Source organism: Hemicordylus capensis, chromosome 2 (assembly GCF_027244095.1).
Source record: "Hemicordylus capensis ecotype Gifberg chromosome 2, rHemCap1.1.pri, whole genome shotgun sequence".
Classification (NCBI taxonomy): domain Eukaryota; kingdom Metazoa; phylum Chordata; class Lepidosauria; order Squamata; family Cordylidae; genus Hemicordylus; species Hemicordylus capensis.
The window spans coordinates 237986971-238000999 of record NC_069658.1 but is presented as its reverse complement, the minus strand read 5'-3'; the positions used below and the strand labels follow the sequence as shown (position 1 = coordinate 238000999).

The window sequence follows — 14029 nt, the reverse complement described above, 5'->3', positions numbered from 1 at the left end:
CCCAAAGTTATGCAGCCCTGCTTTTTATAGGCACCCTTTACCATGGGTGGTAATCTACCAACTAAATCAGGGATTCTCAGCTTGGGTTCTCAGATGTTTTTGGACTTCAGCTCCCATAATCCCCAGCCCCAATGGCCTTGGGTTGGGGATTATGGAGTCCAACAACATCTGGGAACCCAAGGTTGAGAACCCATGAACTAAATAATGTGTTTTCCAGTTGTTTTTAAGACACAGAGGCTATTCACACAAGCAGCCCAACCCAGACTAGGGAGCCTAGCCTGAGTTGGGCTGCTCATGCGGAGTGCCAAGATCCCTCCCAATTCTGCCCTGCTAGCCCAACCTTATAACTTGGCCCCTAACCAGGGTTAGAGGGTGCAGATAACACCTGGGCCAGGGTGGTTGTGTGCGTGCTCGGGTTGCATGCAGCCTGGGCATGCACAGAGTCAGGCACCTAGAGTGCCCAATTCATGTCTCCCCGCAGTCGTCTTTTTTTCTAAATGAAATAGCCCCAGGTATTGTAGCCGTGCCTCATAAGAAAGGTGCTCTAGGCCCATGATCATCTTGGTTGCCCTCTTCTGCACCTTTTCCAGTTCTACAATGTCCTTTTTAAGATGTGGTGACCAGAATTGTACGCAGTACTCCCAAGTGTGGTCGCACCATAGTTTTATATAAGGGCATTATAATATTAGCCGTTTTATTTTCAATCCCCTTCCTAATGATCCCTAGCATGGAACTGGCATTTTGGAGATGCCAGAGAGGGAACTTGGAACCTTCTTGTTCTTCCCAGAGCGGCAAGTTATGCTTGTTAATGCTACCACAAGACCAGCTCTCCTCCCATACGATTCTAATAGCACCTGCAAACAGGGGAAGAAGCGGGGATGCCGATCGTGCAGCAGTTGAGAGCAAAAGCGGTGGGCATAGCCAAGACCACCAGCAGCAGGCAGCGAAGACGAGGTGTGTGTGTGTCGGAGGGGGCGCTCTCTGCCCTAGATCCCGCCTTCTCCCCGCCCCGCAAGTCTCAAAGCTTGAGCTTCCTACTAGGTCTTTCCGGGGACGAGGCAGGCGGAGGGTTAAGGGGAACGAGTGCACAGTCCTAGAGAGGTGCGGGGGAGCGGGCCAGTGCAATGCAAGGGTATTCCCCCCTCCCCTCGAGAAAAAGAGCCTTTGCTTGTCTCGCTTGTAGCATTGTTGTCGGCCCCTAAGGGGGGGGCCTGGTGAGTTCAAAGAGTATGTGGGGTGGGGTGTGGCGCGCGGTGCAGCAGGGTAGGAAAGAAAAACGGGGGGTAGATGTGCCAGGGGGCGGAGGACCCCTCCCCCCAGCTCCCCACTGGAGAGTCAGTCTGGAGGGGTCCTGTCCACTCTCATCAATGCATTTGCAAGGGAAGAGGGGCTGTGCATTGACCCGGCCACTTCGTTATCTTTTCCAACCTGTCCGCGATCTGGGAGAGCAAAAAGCATGTGGGGTGTGTGCTCAGCACCCCACTGCTAAATGAGCAAAGAGGCAGCTTTTTAGCAGTGGTGATTCTCTTTATTTAGTCGGGGGAGAGCAACTGGCCCTATCCATCCCCAGCACAGCATCCCTCCAGCGGCTGTTACTGGTGTCTGCCTTATATTTCGTTTTAAGATGGTGAGCCCTTTGGGGAAAGGGAACCATATATCGCTTCGAGGACTCTGGTTAGAAAGCGGTATATAGATATTCATTGTCCTCGTAAGGGGATGCTGGGCAGGAAAGTAGGGAAACCCCCACTGGGAGCATCTATTCTCCCGTGTGCTTAGCCAGGAGGTCATGATGGCCAAATCCTCTGGGATGAGATCTAGACAGCCCTTTGGATACCTTGGAACTACTTTCAAAAGTTTAAATTTGTAGTTATGTTTATATCTGTGGTGTGAAGCGGGGTTAGGGTTGTCTTATTGTCATACTTTGCAAAAGGGTAAAGCAGACCCAGCAACTGTGAGTAGGGAGATAGCGGAGGTATGCTGCTTGAAACATTGGTCAATGCCAGTCACATGAAGGATCCTCCTCATAGTCTCTGTATGAGTTTTGCCATTCATTTCACTGTATTTATTTATTAATTCATCATATTTTTATACTGCCCGATATGTAAATCTGTGGCTGCCCAGGGAACATTTGTTAGTGGCAGTTATAGAAATGTTTGTTTGTTTGTTTATTTATTTATTTATTTTATTACAGGGAGAATCCTCACTGGTATTTAGATTAACTTGCTTTTGTTTCTAACACACCTTTCAGCTGCAAGAATGTAATACTGTAGAGACAGTAACTTGTTGACTTGACAAGGCTTATTAGCCCCACCAGTCTGGACAGTCTTTGCTTTAAGAGAGGAACTTGGAGAGGAGCAAGCCAATCCTTCACTCTTCCTGGGAGCTGTCTTGGAGTACAGAGCAGAGATGGAAGAGGGTGTCCTTGAAGCAGGAAGAGGCCCTCCTGCCATGCAGGCTGAGAGAAGTGAGGAATTCTGGGAAAGAACCGTGCAGAAGATGCTGGGTGAGGATGCCACCAGTTCGGTTGCAAAGCGCCAGAGACTCAGACAGTTCTGCTACCAGAAGGCGGAGGGCCCCCGAGAAATCTGCAGCCGGATCCACAGCCTTTGCTGTCAGTGGCTGAAGCCAGAAAAGCACACAAAGATGCAGATCCTGGACCTGGTGATCCTGGAGCAGTTCTTGACCATCCTGCCTCCGGAGATGGAGAGCTGGGTCAGAGAATGTGGAGCGGAGACCAGTTCCCAGGCGGTGGCCCTGGCAGAAGGTTTCCTCCTGAGCCAAGCAGAGGCCAAGAAGCAGAAAGGGCAAAAGGTGAGAGTGTCTCTTTCACCCTGGAAGCTCCTAGGGGTTAAATCTATCAGTGAGGGTTGCAGTCACAACTGGTAGCCCTATTTTGGGAGTGAGGGGCAGGGATGAGGATATTCCATGAAGGGCTATTCCAAGCTCCTATCTTTCGACTGTGCCGTACCTAGATGATGACTCTAAAATATGGCTGTCCCAGCTTTTGATTAAAAATCCAGAAAGTAAGCAACACATTGTATTAAAATGGCTACTACCACTAAAAATGCATCTGGATGACCCTTGAATTTCAGGACTTTTTCTTCCATGGTTTCACTCTTTTGCAGCCAACTCCTAGTATAGGAATTCAGTTATCAAGTGGGAGGTCGTTGAAACGTTTCGCTGGTTCTCCAAGCTTGCTGCTTCTTGGTATCTCCTCCCACCTTAAACACATGGCCAGGAATTCTTGGATGTTGCTCCCCTTACCCCACATTTTGTTTGAATTACGTTGGGCCAGCAAGCTGTTTCCTCTCATCTATGTCCATTCCCTGGATCTACACTGGTAAAGTGAATGAGTGTGAAATCCAAATCCTGGATGAGAGCTCGGGATCTGGCAGGAGGCTGAGAAGTGCTGCCTCCACCGCCAACATCACTTTGACAACTTCTAAGCCTCCGGCCTCATCCTGAGATCTGGTCTGCGGTTTGGATTTCACTCTGTTTCACTGATTTTGCCTTCTTTCTGAATGAATGTTGTGGGGAGGGCCCAGCTTGTCTCTGTTCCCAGCCTGGATGCATTGTGCCAGCCATGGAGGAGAAGCAGCAGCAGACTGTCCCAGCAGAATTCACTGTGTGGAGCAAGCTGCTGGGTAAAGGGAGCAACAGCCCTAGGATCCCTGGCCGTGTGTTTAAGGCATGGGGAGAGGAAGACTCTGCATGGCCGAGGATTTTTCTTAGCAGTCTCACTCCATTTTGTAGGTAAGGGCAAAACTTTGAGTATTGCAGTTTTAACGTTTGTGGTACTTTCCTGGAACATTACCACCACCACCCCATAGTCACAGGTCTCCTGTATACCAGTTTCAAAACAAGTTCTCAAAATGGTTTCTATAGAAAAAGAAATAAGTAAGATGGTCCCCTGTCCCCAGAAGCTCACTGTGCAAACAGATACACAAGGTAGACACCAGCAACAGCTGTTGGAGAGATGATGTGCTGGGGTTGGATTGGGACAGTTGATTTCCCCATTGCTGAATATAAGAGAATGGCTGCTTTTAAAGTTGCCTCTTTGCTCAGTTAGCAGGGCTATAAAAGTAGCAGAAATCATTTGGGACTATCCCAGAGTGGCCACAGCTTTTACAGCCCCAAGACGTACCATTACCCTTGTCCAGAATCTTAAATTTGGTTACTTCCCAAAGCCGCAGGAAATAAAATAAAACTACCTTTGCTTTGTGCCTGAAAGGCAAGAGAGACTGAGCAGTGGGGACCTCCCTAGGACTGGAGTTCCACCATCTTGGAGCCACTGCTGAGAAGGCCCTGTCTGAGGTACCTTAAGACTGGGAGGGCGGATACAGCCGTTTCCCCATGGGAGATCTCAGGGCCCGAGTCAGATCTTCCGAGGGAAAACACTCCTAGGTCTCAAGCAGTGTTCCCTCTAAGGCGTGCTTATGTGTGTACACGCACACATTTTTTGATGTCCGCTCAGTTAATTTTTGATCCCTCTCAGGTTGAATCACGAAGGTCCCCTCTTTGAATGTACGTGTGTGCACATTGCCTTGATGCTGCCACCCAGAACAAAAATCATTCCACACACATTGAAAAACATTCAAGATAACATTGGTGTTGAGCATTGCCTCTCTCCATTCCCTCTCTGGTCTTTCAGTGGCAGAGGCCATCAAAAGTGGATCCTGATTTCTCCGTGGAAGAGCCTGCTGCAACAGACCATAGAGAAAGTCTGCTGTGCAGGTGGATCGTGCAAGAGAGGGAAGGAGCTGCCACCTCGCTGGGTAAGGTGTAACAGGGTGAACTTTTTTCCCTGAGGAGGCTGCCTGCAGATTGCTTCCCCTCCCTTCTTTCCTGCAAGAAATAAGAGCAGCATTTTCCCTGGTCAGAGGAAATGGGCAGGGCGTATTTTAACGGGTTCTGTCTTTTGAATATACTTGAAATGCTGCTCCTGCACAGCCCATCAGGGCTCTGTGGTGGGGGCAGGGTCTTGCCCATCCTGATGGGAGTCAACACGCATCAACCGGTTACCTGTGTGTGCACTTTTGCATGCCCAGTGAGCAGCAGATGTGGGGCAGCTGCATAAAGGCTCACCCTGACAGTCTACCACCATTCAGCACTCAGCTTTCAACACCTACCCAGTCAGATGACTGCCTTTAGGAGCCATGTAGGAATTTTTGTTTTGACCTCATTGGCCAGGGTGGAGGCTGTTTTGCCTGCTCCCCAATGATAGTGGGCCAGGACCTTTAAGTTAGTGGTGGGCTGTCTTTAACTTGTGTAGAGAGCCAGTGTGGTGTAGTGGTTAAAGTGCTGGACTAGGACCGGGGAGACCCAAGTTCAAATCCCCATTCAGCCACGATACTAGCTGGGTGACTCTGGGCCAGTCACTTCTCTCTCAGCCTAACCTACGTCACAAGGTTGTTGTGAGGAGAAACTCAAGTATGTAGTACACCACTCTGGGCTCCTTGGAGGAAGAGCGGGATATAAATGTAAATAAATAAATAGATAGTTAGTTAGTTAGTTACACTGGCAGGTGAATCCAGGCTTCAGCGAGATACTTGGCTTTAATGATGTGCAGTGGGAACAGCCACGTGGGTGGTTGCAGATTTCATGAAACAACCATTCAGGGCTTTGTGTCCTGGGGGTGAGGTGGGGATGTGCATGAATCGCAATTCAAAATACAACCCCCACACCTTGAAAATGGAGGAGAGCAGGTGCATACTTGCATCGCCCTCTGCATGCCGCCACTTCCTGAATTGCCGGCACTCCTCCCAGCTGTCTTTCCCCAGCTGCCCTTCTGCAATGCCAGCATGTACATGGCCTCCGTGCATGCGCGACAGCCATTTGTATGATCAGCATGGTTCTTCTTTGAGATATTTTATATGGATACAAGAAATGCTGCTAAGAACTAATCCGCCTACTTTCCATTCACTGTAACTATAATTGCCTTTTTGTTAGTTGTTAAAACGCCAAGTGCAGTGTGCTGCGTACAGTAAAACAGTAGTTGCCAGAGCCTTCTTGGGAAGAACAGGGTGCGCTGTGCATGGGTGAAGGATGGCAATGAGAAAACAACATTCTGAAACACGCACTTGAAATGTCCCCATGGAACACTAGAGTTGTACTAAATTTGATCCAAGTAGGTCCAGACATTGCAAGTGGTTAGGGGGGAACACACAAAAGGCACCATCTTGAAATGGGTTCTGGCATTAATATATGGGATATCAAGGTTTGATGCCCTCTATAATCTTAACATGTATATCAGTTTGGGTGGAAATTGGTGAGGCAGTTCACAATTTAGCCCATTTCCAAGTCAAAGGTGCACATGCTGGCCATCTTAAATTGGGGTAAATACACCATTTTATGCCCCATGTGGCACTACAACTTTACCAATATTGGTCCAAATTGGTCCAGGCATTGCGAAGTTGTTGAGGACATAGAGACGCAGCAAGGTGATCTCATAAGGCTATTTTCCATCAGGAAAGGAGGCTAAAGACTTTTGTGTGGTGGCAGAAGATGCTTTTATTCTCATTGCATTTAATATCTCCAGTTTTACATTTGAGCTGTGATTGATTGAATCTGTGCATACTATATTGCTGCATTTTTTTTAACCTTCTGAAAATATTTCTGTGGTTGGCATCAGTGGTCCCTCTAACAGGGATTCCCAGATTTTGTTGACTACAACTCTCATAATCCCCAAGCAAAAGCCATTGCAGCTGGGGATTCTGGGAGTTGTAGTCAACAACATCAGGGAGTTCCTGTTGGTATTAAATGTGGTGTTGGCCATTTTGGGAGCACTTGAGTGAAAGGCAAAATATACATAATCAAAATGGAAAATGGGCTGCTTGAGTGATGAGGTTTTGGTTTCCGTTGCAGGTGGTGAAATCACATTGGCTCACCTGTCCAGGTCCTCTCCTCCTTCTGGTAGAGCAGAGACAGCATCTCTGCACATAGACCAGGTAAGGGAGGGACCATGCAGGAGCAGAGGTGGGCACAGCCTGGAAGTCCCTCTCCCCTCCACTGCGCATTTCTCTGAGTCTTAAAGCATTTGCCTCCCTACCTTGGCTTAGACCGTCCAAGCCACCTTCTTGGAAGTCCTTGAAGGCCACTAGGGGAAGCTTTGGGCCCCACAGGAGAAATCCCAGCCCCCTCACCTTGACTGCCCCCCTGGATTAGTACGTGATCTCTCAAGACAAAATGTTTCCTTCTCCTTTCAGGGTCAGGTGACCTCGAAGGACGTGTTTGTGAATTTCACAGAGGAGGAGTGGGCCTTGCTGGATGCAGGCCAAAGAGCTCTGCACAGAGAAGTCACAGAGGAAACCTGTGGGCATTTGGCCTCTCTGGGTAAGGCACCTCCTTGCTTTTGCTGCTATTGTTGGTCTGCAACAGAGAACTAGAAGGCTGTGGTTGAGGACACCGTGGGTGGCTCTTTCCTGGTTTTGGGTGCACTCGAGGCCCCATATTTAAGTTCAATTCAACATAGATCAGCAAAGCAGATCTGTCACCTCATGAAAACCTTGCAGTAGTGAGAGTTGTTCCTCGCTTTGCCACCTCTGTGCCTGGTATTGGTGCCCATGTGTGGGTTCTGGTCCTTCTCCAATTTTTGCAAGGTCTAGTTTCCGACTGTCATCTTTTCCTCAAAGGTTTGAAAGGTGCCATACCTCTTTGTTGAAGTAATTCCTAATACTTCCTCAAATGCAACCACCACCCTCTCTGCCTGAAATCCTGTCAATACGCCTCCATCCAAATCTAGTGCAAATGGCTTTGTTGCATAGAAGAGGAGCCCAAAAGCCTCTTATTGTCTTACTTGGGAGAAGACTATTCTTTCCGTACATGACTGGCTTTCTCTTATACTAGGAATAGGCATACATGACACATACATGACAGAATGTGGTTGCCCATTAAAAATCTGATTTTAAAAGAAAACCAAACAGCAATAAACTGTTGTATTTCTTTCTTGTGATTTGAGCTCTGTTTCTCCCTCACTGGGAGGCTGTCTTTATTCCTGCAGATGATGGATGGGAGAGTGATAAAGAGGGTGAATTGCAGGGGAGGAAAACAGAAGCAAAATATCCATGGGAGAAGAAAGCTGTTGTCCCTGAAATTCCAGTCCTATCAAAGGATTTCAATGGAAATGGAAGGAATAAAAACCCTCAACATGCAAAACTCATAAAGAATAACTCAAGCCTTCACATGCATCAAATAATTCAAACAGATGATAAAAAATACAAATGCTCAGAATGTGGAAAGAAATTCAGTAAGAGGTCGCAGCTTACTTACCATCAGCGAATCCACACAGGAGAGAAACCATATCAGTGCCTGGTGTGTGGAAATCGCTTCACTCAGAAGGCTACTCTTACTTCTCATCAAAGCATCCACACAGGAGAGAAACCATATCAGTGCTTGGTGTGTGGAAAGTGCTTCAGTTTGAAGGCTAACCTTACCTCTCATCAAAGCACCCACACAGGAGAGAAGCCATATCAGTGCTTGGTGTGTAGAAAGAGCTTCAGTCTGAAGGCTAATCTTACCTCCCATCAAAGCATCCACACAGGAGAGAAACCATATCATTGCTCAGAATGTGGAAAGAGCTTCCGCCAGAAAAAAGATGTCACAATCCATAAAATAATCCACACAGGGGAGAAGCCCTATCAGTGTTTGGTGTGTGGAAAGAGCTTCAGTCATAAGGTCAGCCTTACTAACCATCAAAGCATCCACACAGGAGAGAAACCGTATCAGTGCCTGGTGTGTGGAAAGAGCTTCAGTCAGAAGGCTAACCTTACTTCCCATCAAAGCATCCACACAGGAGAGAAGCCATATCATTGCTCAGAATGTGGAAAGAGCTTCCGTCAGAAAAAAGACCTTACCATCCATAGAGTAATCCACACAGGAGAGAAACCATATCAGTGCTTGGTGTGTGGAAAGAGCTTCAGTCATAAATTTAGCCTCACTTCCCATCAAAGCATCCACACAGGAGAGAAACGATATCGTTGCTCAATATGTGAAAAGAGCTTCCGCCAGAAAAAAGAACTTACCACCCATAAAATCATCCACTCAGGGGAGAAACCATATCAGTAGGGCTGTGCAGGAACTGGTTTGGCAGTCCTTTTAAGAAGTACTGAACTGCTTTGGAAATCCGGCAGCGGGGAGTTACCTTTAATGTCCATGGAGGGTGATCTTATTCCACCTCCCGCCGCATTTCCCCCACTGGCGTTGCATGCAAAATCGGTTCCATGGGGTGGAAGCGGACCCTCCTGCCGCCCCGGTGAACATCTGACTGTCGCTCATGTGCATCTGCCACTTCTGGTCTGATGCTCACTGGGGTGGCAAGAGGGTATGCTGCCACCCTCTGGGACCAATTTTGCACACAGCGCCGGTGGGAGAAATGTGGCGGAGTGGTGGTGGTGGTAAGATCTGCCCAAGAGACTGTTCCAGGTCTGTTATGGGACTTGCATCTGTTCTTCAGCCATGGTCATAGAAGGGGGACACAGGAGCCCTTGGTCTGTTTCGGTGAAATATGTCACTTCATAAAGATGTCCCTTCCAGCCTACCAGTGCATAAGCAGAATGCAGTACTGCTTAGATTTCTGTGCAAAGAGAAGTGACTCTCTGATTTTGCATGAGGTACTGCAGACCCATAAGCAGTGGGACACTGCTGTCAAGCACATGGGCGCTACAAAGGCAGCAACATGCTGGGATATTGCTGATTGGAAGCAAGAAGCCACTAGCAGTGTGGAGCAGGGGCTAGCATGTCGGACTTAGAGTCTAGACTGGGGAGAGCCATCTTCAGAGCCTTCTAAGCCAGGAATCTCACAGAAGAGGAACATTGAGGCAGCTCCTATCTCTTCAATTTTTCCTTGTGGGGTTGGTGTGAGCATGAAATGGAATTCAGTCCACCAGAATCACAGAGATTAAGATTAACATTAAGATGCTTTGAATTTTCGCCCGTGTTCTAAAAAGGGAAATTACAATTGATTGCTTGAACTCTGGAATCGATTAGAGTGTTGATTTTTAACCTCCATGCCATATAAGCTGTAAAGACTTTGTAGCGTCTCTTGTATTATGCTGATTGTAGAAATGGGGCTGAATGCTCCCACACTGTGCCTTGGTCTTTCCACCCGAGATTGGGCAGGGGAGGGATGCATCCGGGCAGAAATTCTAGCTGCTTCCCCCTCTGCAATAATTTGCCAGAGATGTCCATGATGGATTTCTGTCTGATGCATCTCCACAAGGCACAGTGTTTTCCCAAAGTGCCACCTGGAGTGTAAGTGGCCAGCCTAAAAGTTCAAGAGGTACCCGATCCAGCCACAATCATTTCCTACATAAGACGAGTCTTGCTCGATCTGGCTCAAGGCCAAACTGTAGTGCAACATCCTGTTTCCCACAGCGGCCTACCAATTGTCTCTGGAAAGCCCCATGAGCAGGAGGTGGAGGGGTGTCCCCTCTCAGGCTGTTGTGTCCAAATAGTATTCGGAGGCCACTGACCTCTGGAACTGGAGGTACAGATACACACTGGATTTGTCTGATGCAGCTCTACAAGACGTAGTTTCCCCCAACAAAATATTGAAGCAATCTTCACAATTGCTGCAGGAGGCTACCCCCTTCTGCGGGGAGGAAGCCCGAAAGCACTTACCTCGCTGCAGATGATGACTGCCGCCTCTCTGGGAGGCTGGATTGACTGCCCACATGACTACCGGCTCCATCACGGAGCCGATAGGGGCGGCGGGGATCAGGGGCCGCCTGGCCCCTGGATGTCCTGTGCGAGTGCATGGGGCATTCTGGGGAGACCCCCAAGGCTGGGAGGCCTCAGCAAAACAAGGTTAATGGATTGCTCGCTCTGTTAACCTTGTTTAAGGGGAGGGGTTGGTAGGCAGGCTAGCTGCCGGGGAACCAAACGGGTTTGCCAGTGAGCACAGTGGTTTTCACGATGGGAGAAAAACAGGCTGCGTTCCCTTAGCCTGGTTTTCCCCCATCGTGAGAATAGCCTCATTATGTATTACTAGTATTTTTTAGCCCGTTTTAATAACGGGCTCTAGTGGGTGTGTGTGCTGCTCTTGTGTTCCAAAGCCCAATCCTCTCCTTGGGCCGCCAGTGGGCCCAGTTCCCACGCTGCGGCGGCCGCCGCCAGCGGAACCGGTCTTCTCGCCGTGGCAGCCGCCGCCAGCGGGGCCAGTCTTCTCGCTGCGGTGGCCGCCGCCGCCGCCTTTCCCTGCTCCCTGCTCCCGGTGCCAGCGGGACCAGTCCTTCCTGCCGCCGCCGCCGTCTTTCCCTGCTCCCTGCTCCCGGTCCGGGAGCCAACATGGCCGCCCGTGTCTGGGTGGCCGTATCTTTCACGGATGTTCTGGGCATGCGCTCTGCGCATGCCCAGAACGGCCGAGAAAGACACGGGCCGGAAAAGGACACGGGATCACGCTCAAGGTGATTATTATATAGTAGCTATCCAGGCAGAAAATCAGAATCTGTAGCAAATTCATGTATTCTTCCAGGAAACCTTGTATCTTCAGGCCACTGTGATGCAAGGACTTTCTGGAACCTCTGAATGGAGGAGGGAGGGAAGATTGCCAGATTAGACCTCTTCCTGTGAGACCACTGAAATGCTTGAAGTGTGTCAGATATTCTGTTGGCACACAAACCATATTACATCAGAGAGGGGAGGGCCCTTCTGGAATGCCCTTGTCATAGAAACCAGAGAATCCTCTGTTTTGCATGTTGGCCAGCTCTAACCCTGAGGTTCTGAGACATTGAGGCTTTCCCCTCAACCAGCCTAACCCTACCTGGGCTGCCCCAAGCAGGGTTAGGCTGGCTGTGAGAAGTGGCAGGATCCTCGCAGATTCCTCCCCTCCCCTCCCGCCTAACCCCCTTAATAAACCCGGGTTTTAGCTGAGAACTAAAGTTAAAGTTGGCTTTAGTTGGCTTTGGCTCTCGGGGACCATGTGATTCCTCGGGCTGCATTCAGGAATCACAGATGGGCGCATAGAGCTCCTGTCTGAGGGAGGAAATCCCCAGTGCAACACATGTGCTGCACATTGCATTGAGGGATGTCTGGAGGCTGGAACAACAAGCTGCAAGGAGCAGGGCTGTTCGTGTGGGTGTCTGGACACCAAGAGTTCCCGATTCATGGGGGATTCCCCTAATGCTCCACACTTGCTGCATGGTGTATTGTGGGATTCCTGGAGGCCAGGACTCATTTTTCTGGCCTCCAGTGATCTGTGCTGTCGGGAGCAGTGTGGATCGTGAGGGCACGTGATGACACACTGAAGAGGAGTCTACAGATCATCTGTGGGGAAGGTAGGCCAAGCCCTGCCTCTCCCGCCCCCAATGCCTGCCTCCCCTGCTGCCGCCATGGTAGTGTAAATGACCTTACTGCCTATTTCATTAAATTATTTCCAAAATGTATGTATGGTGTGTTTAATTTGTTTTGCAGGCTTTGAAAATATGTTCTGGTTTTTGCACATTATTACTAGCAGTGTTTGAGGTAAAATGGTTGTACTGTTCATCCCGATGACAACACTTCCAGACAGGTTGAAATCTTAAGATAAGCCTGAAACCTAACTCAGACTGAGGAATCAGGTGGGAGCGGTTGTTGATTTTCAGGGCTAGCTCAGGACCTCACTGCCTATTCACTGTGGTCAAAGGTACACTGCTTCGGAATAGCTGTTGCCATTGATAAACCTAGCCACTGATAAGACTTATTCATGGATTTTAGGCCTAAGGATATTGTGGCCAGTGGTCATCACTACTTGATGTGTCTGTTGTTTCTTCAGTAGAGGGCAGGCCAAGTTTAGCTGCTTGCCCCTTCCCCACAAAGAGCAAGGCTGATAATTGCTTTGTTCCCTGGGGCCCTCTTAAGGTTGCCAACTGTCCCTCATTACGCAGGATGTTTCTCATTTCAGGGATGAAATGTTGGTCCCTAAAGGACAACATTCGTCCCTCTTTTATTCAATAGCATATAATTCAATTATATATACCTCAGTGATACTCAGGCTCTTGATTACCACTGCATACACCTCCCAGCCCTGCCCCGCTCCAACTTGTGTCCCTCATTATGGAACTTGTGTCCCTCATTCTGGCAATGAAATGTTGGCAACCCTAGGCCCTCTGTACCAGGGATGTGCAGGAACCTGTTCAGCATTCTCTTCCTAGAAGAGGAAGGGGTCCTCGGGAGCTGAGGGGCCTGGGTTCTTTGAACCCATCTGCTCAATTATAGCGACACTCCTGCCCTGGGGAGATCAGAAAACTAACAATGCCAGTCAATAGATTCTTAGGTGACTTCAGTGACCAAGAGCGCCTTTCAGGAGCGTTGGCTGGTGTGCCAACTGTGAGCTCTTGTGGACAAAGATCTCTCCTCCCTTTGTATGCAGCCAGAGCACACATAGAGTTGGGCACCTAAAGTGCCCGATTCATGGGGAATCCCCCCAATGCATCACACTTTTGCATGGTGCATTGTGGGATTTCTGGAGGCTAGGACTCCTTTTTCTGGTCTCCAGTGATCTGCGCTGCCGAGAGCAGTGTGGATCATGAGGGCATGTGATGGCGCGCTGAAGAGGAGTCTACAGATCATAGAAACATAGGAAACTGCCATGTACAGAGTCAGACCATTGGTCCATCTAGCTCAGTATTGTCTACACAGACTGGCAGGGGCTTCTCCAAGGTTGCAGGAGGAGGCAGGTGTCTCTCTCAGCCCCATCTTGGAGATGCCTGGGAGGGAACTTGGAACCTTCTTGTTCTTGCCAAAGTGGCGCCTCAGGGTAATATCTTGCAGTGCACACACGTGTAGTCTCCCAGTCATATGCAACCAGGATGGACCCTGCTTATAACAACTCCTGCACACAGGAGAGGCGGTGGTGCCAACCGTGCAGTAGTTGAGAGCAAAAGCGGCGGACACAGCCAGGACTAGCAGCAGCACGCAGGGAAGAAGAGGTGTGTGTGTGTGTGGGGGGGGGCTCTCTGCCCTAGATCCCCCCCCCGCCTTCCTCCAACGCAAGTCTCAAAGCCTGAGCTTCCTACTCGCTCTTCCGGGTAGGAGGCAGGCAGAGGGTTAAGAG

General features: G+C 49.3%; 1 protein-coding gene across 1 annotated transcript in view; it reads left to right on the top strand.

Annotated features, from left to right (window-relative positions):
• The window catches only part of LOC128343882 (zinc finger protein 850-like), a 37809-nt gene extending 25429 nt beyond the window's left edge, over positions 1-12380 (top strand). The window contains exons 7-11 of the mRNA XM_053293316.1: positions 2297-2811; positions 4652-4775; positions 6865-6947; positions 7206-7332; positions 8000-12380. Of these exons, the coding sequence (XP_053149291.1) occupies positions 2297-2811; positions 4652-4775; positions 6865-6947; positions 7206-7332; positions 8000-9063 (1913 nt within the window). The 3' untranslated portion in view covers positions 9064-12380. The remainder of the gene's footprint in view (positions 1-2296; positions 2812-4651; positions 4776-6864; positions 6948-7205; positions 7333-7999) is intronic.
• Positions 12381-14029: the final 1649 nt, after the last annotated feature.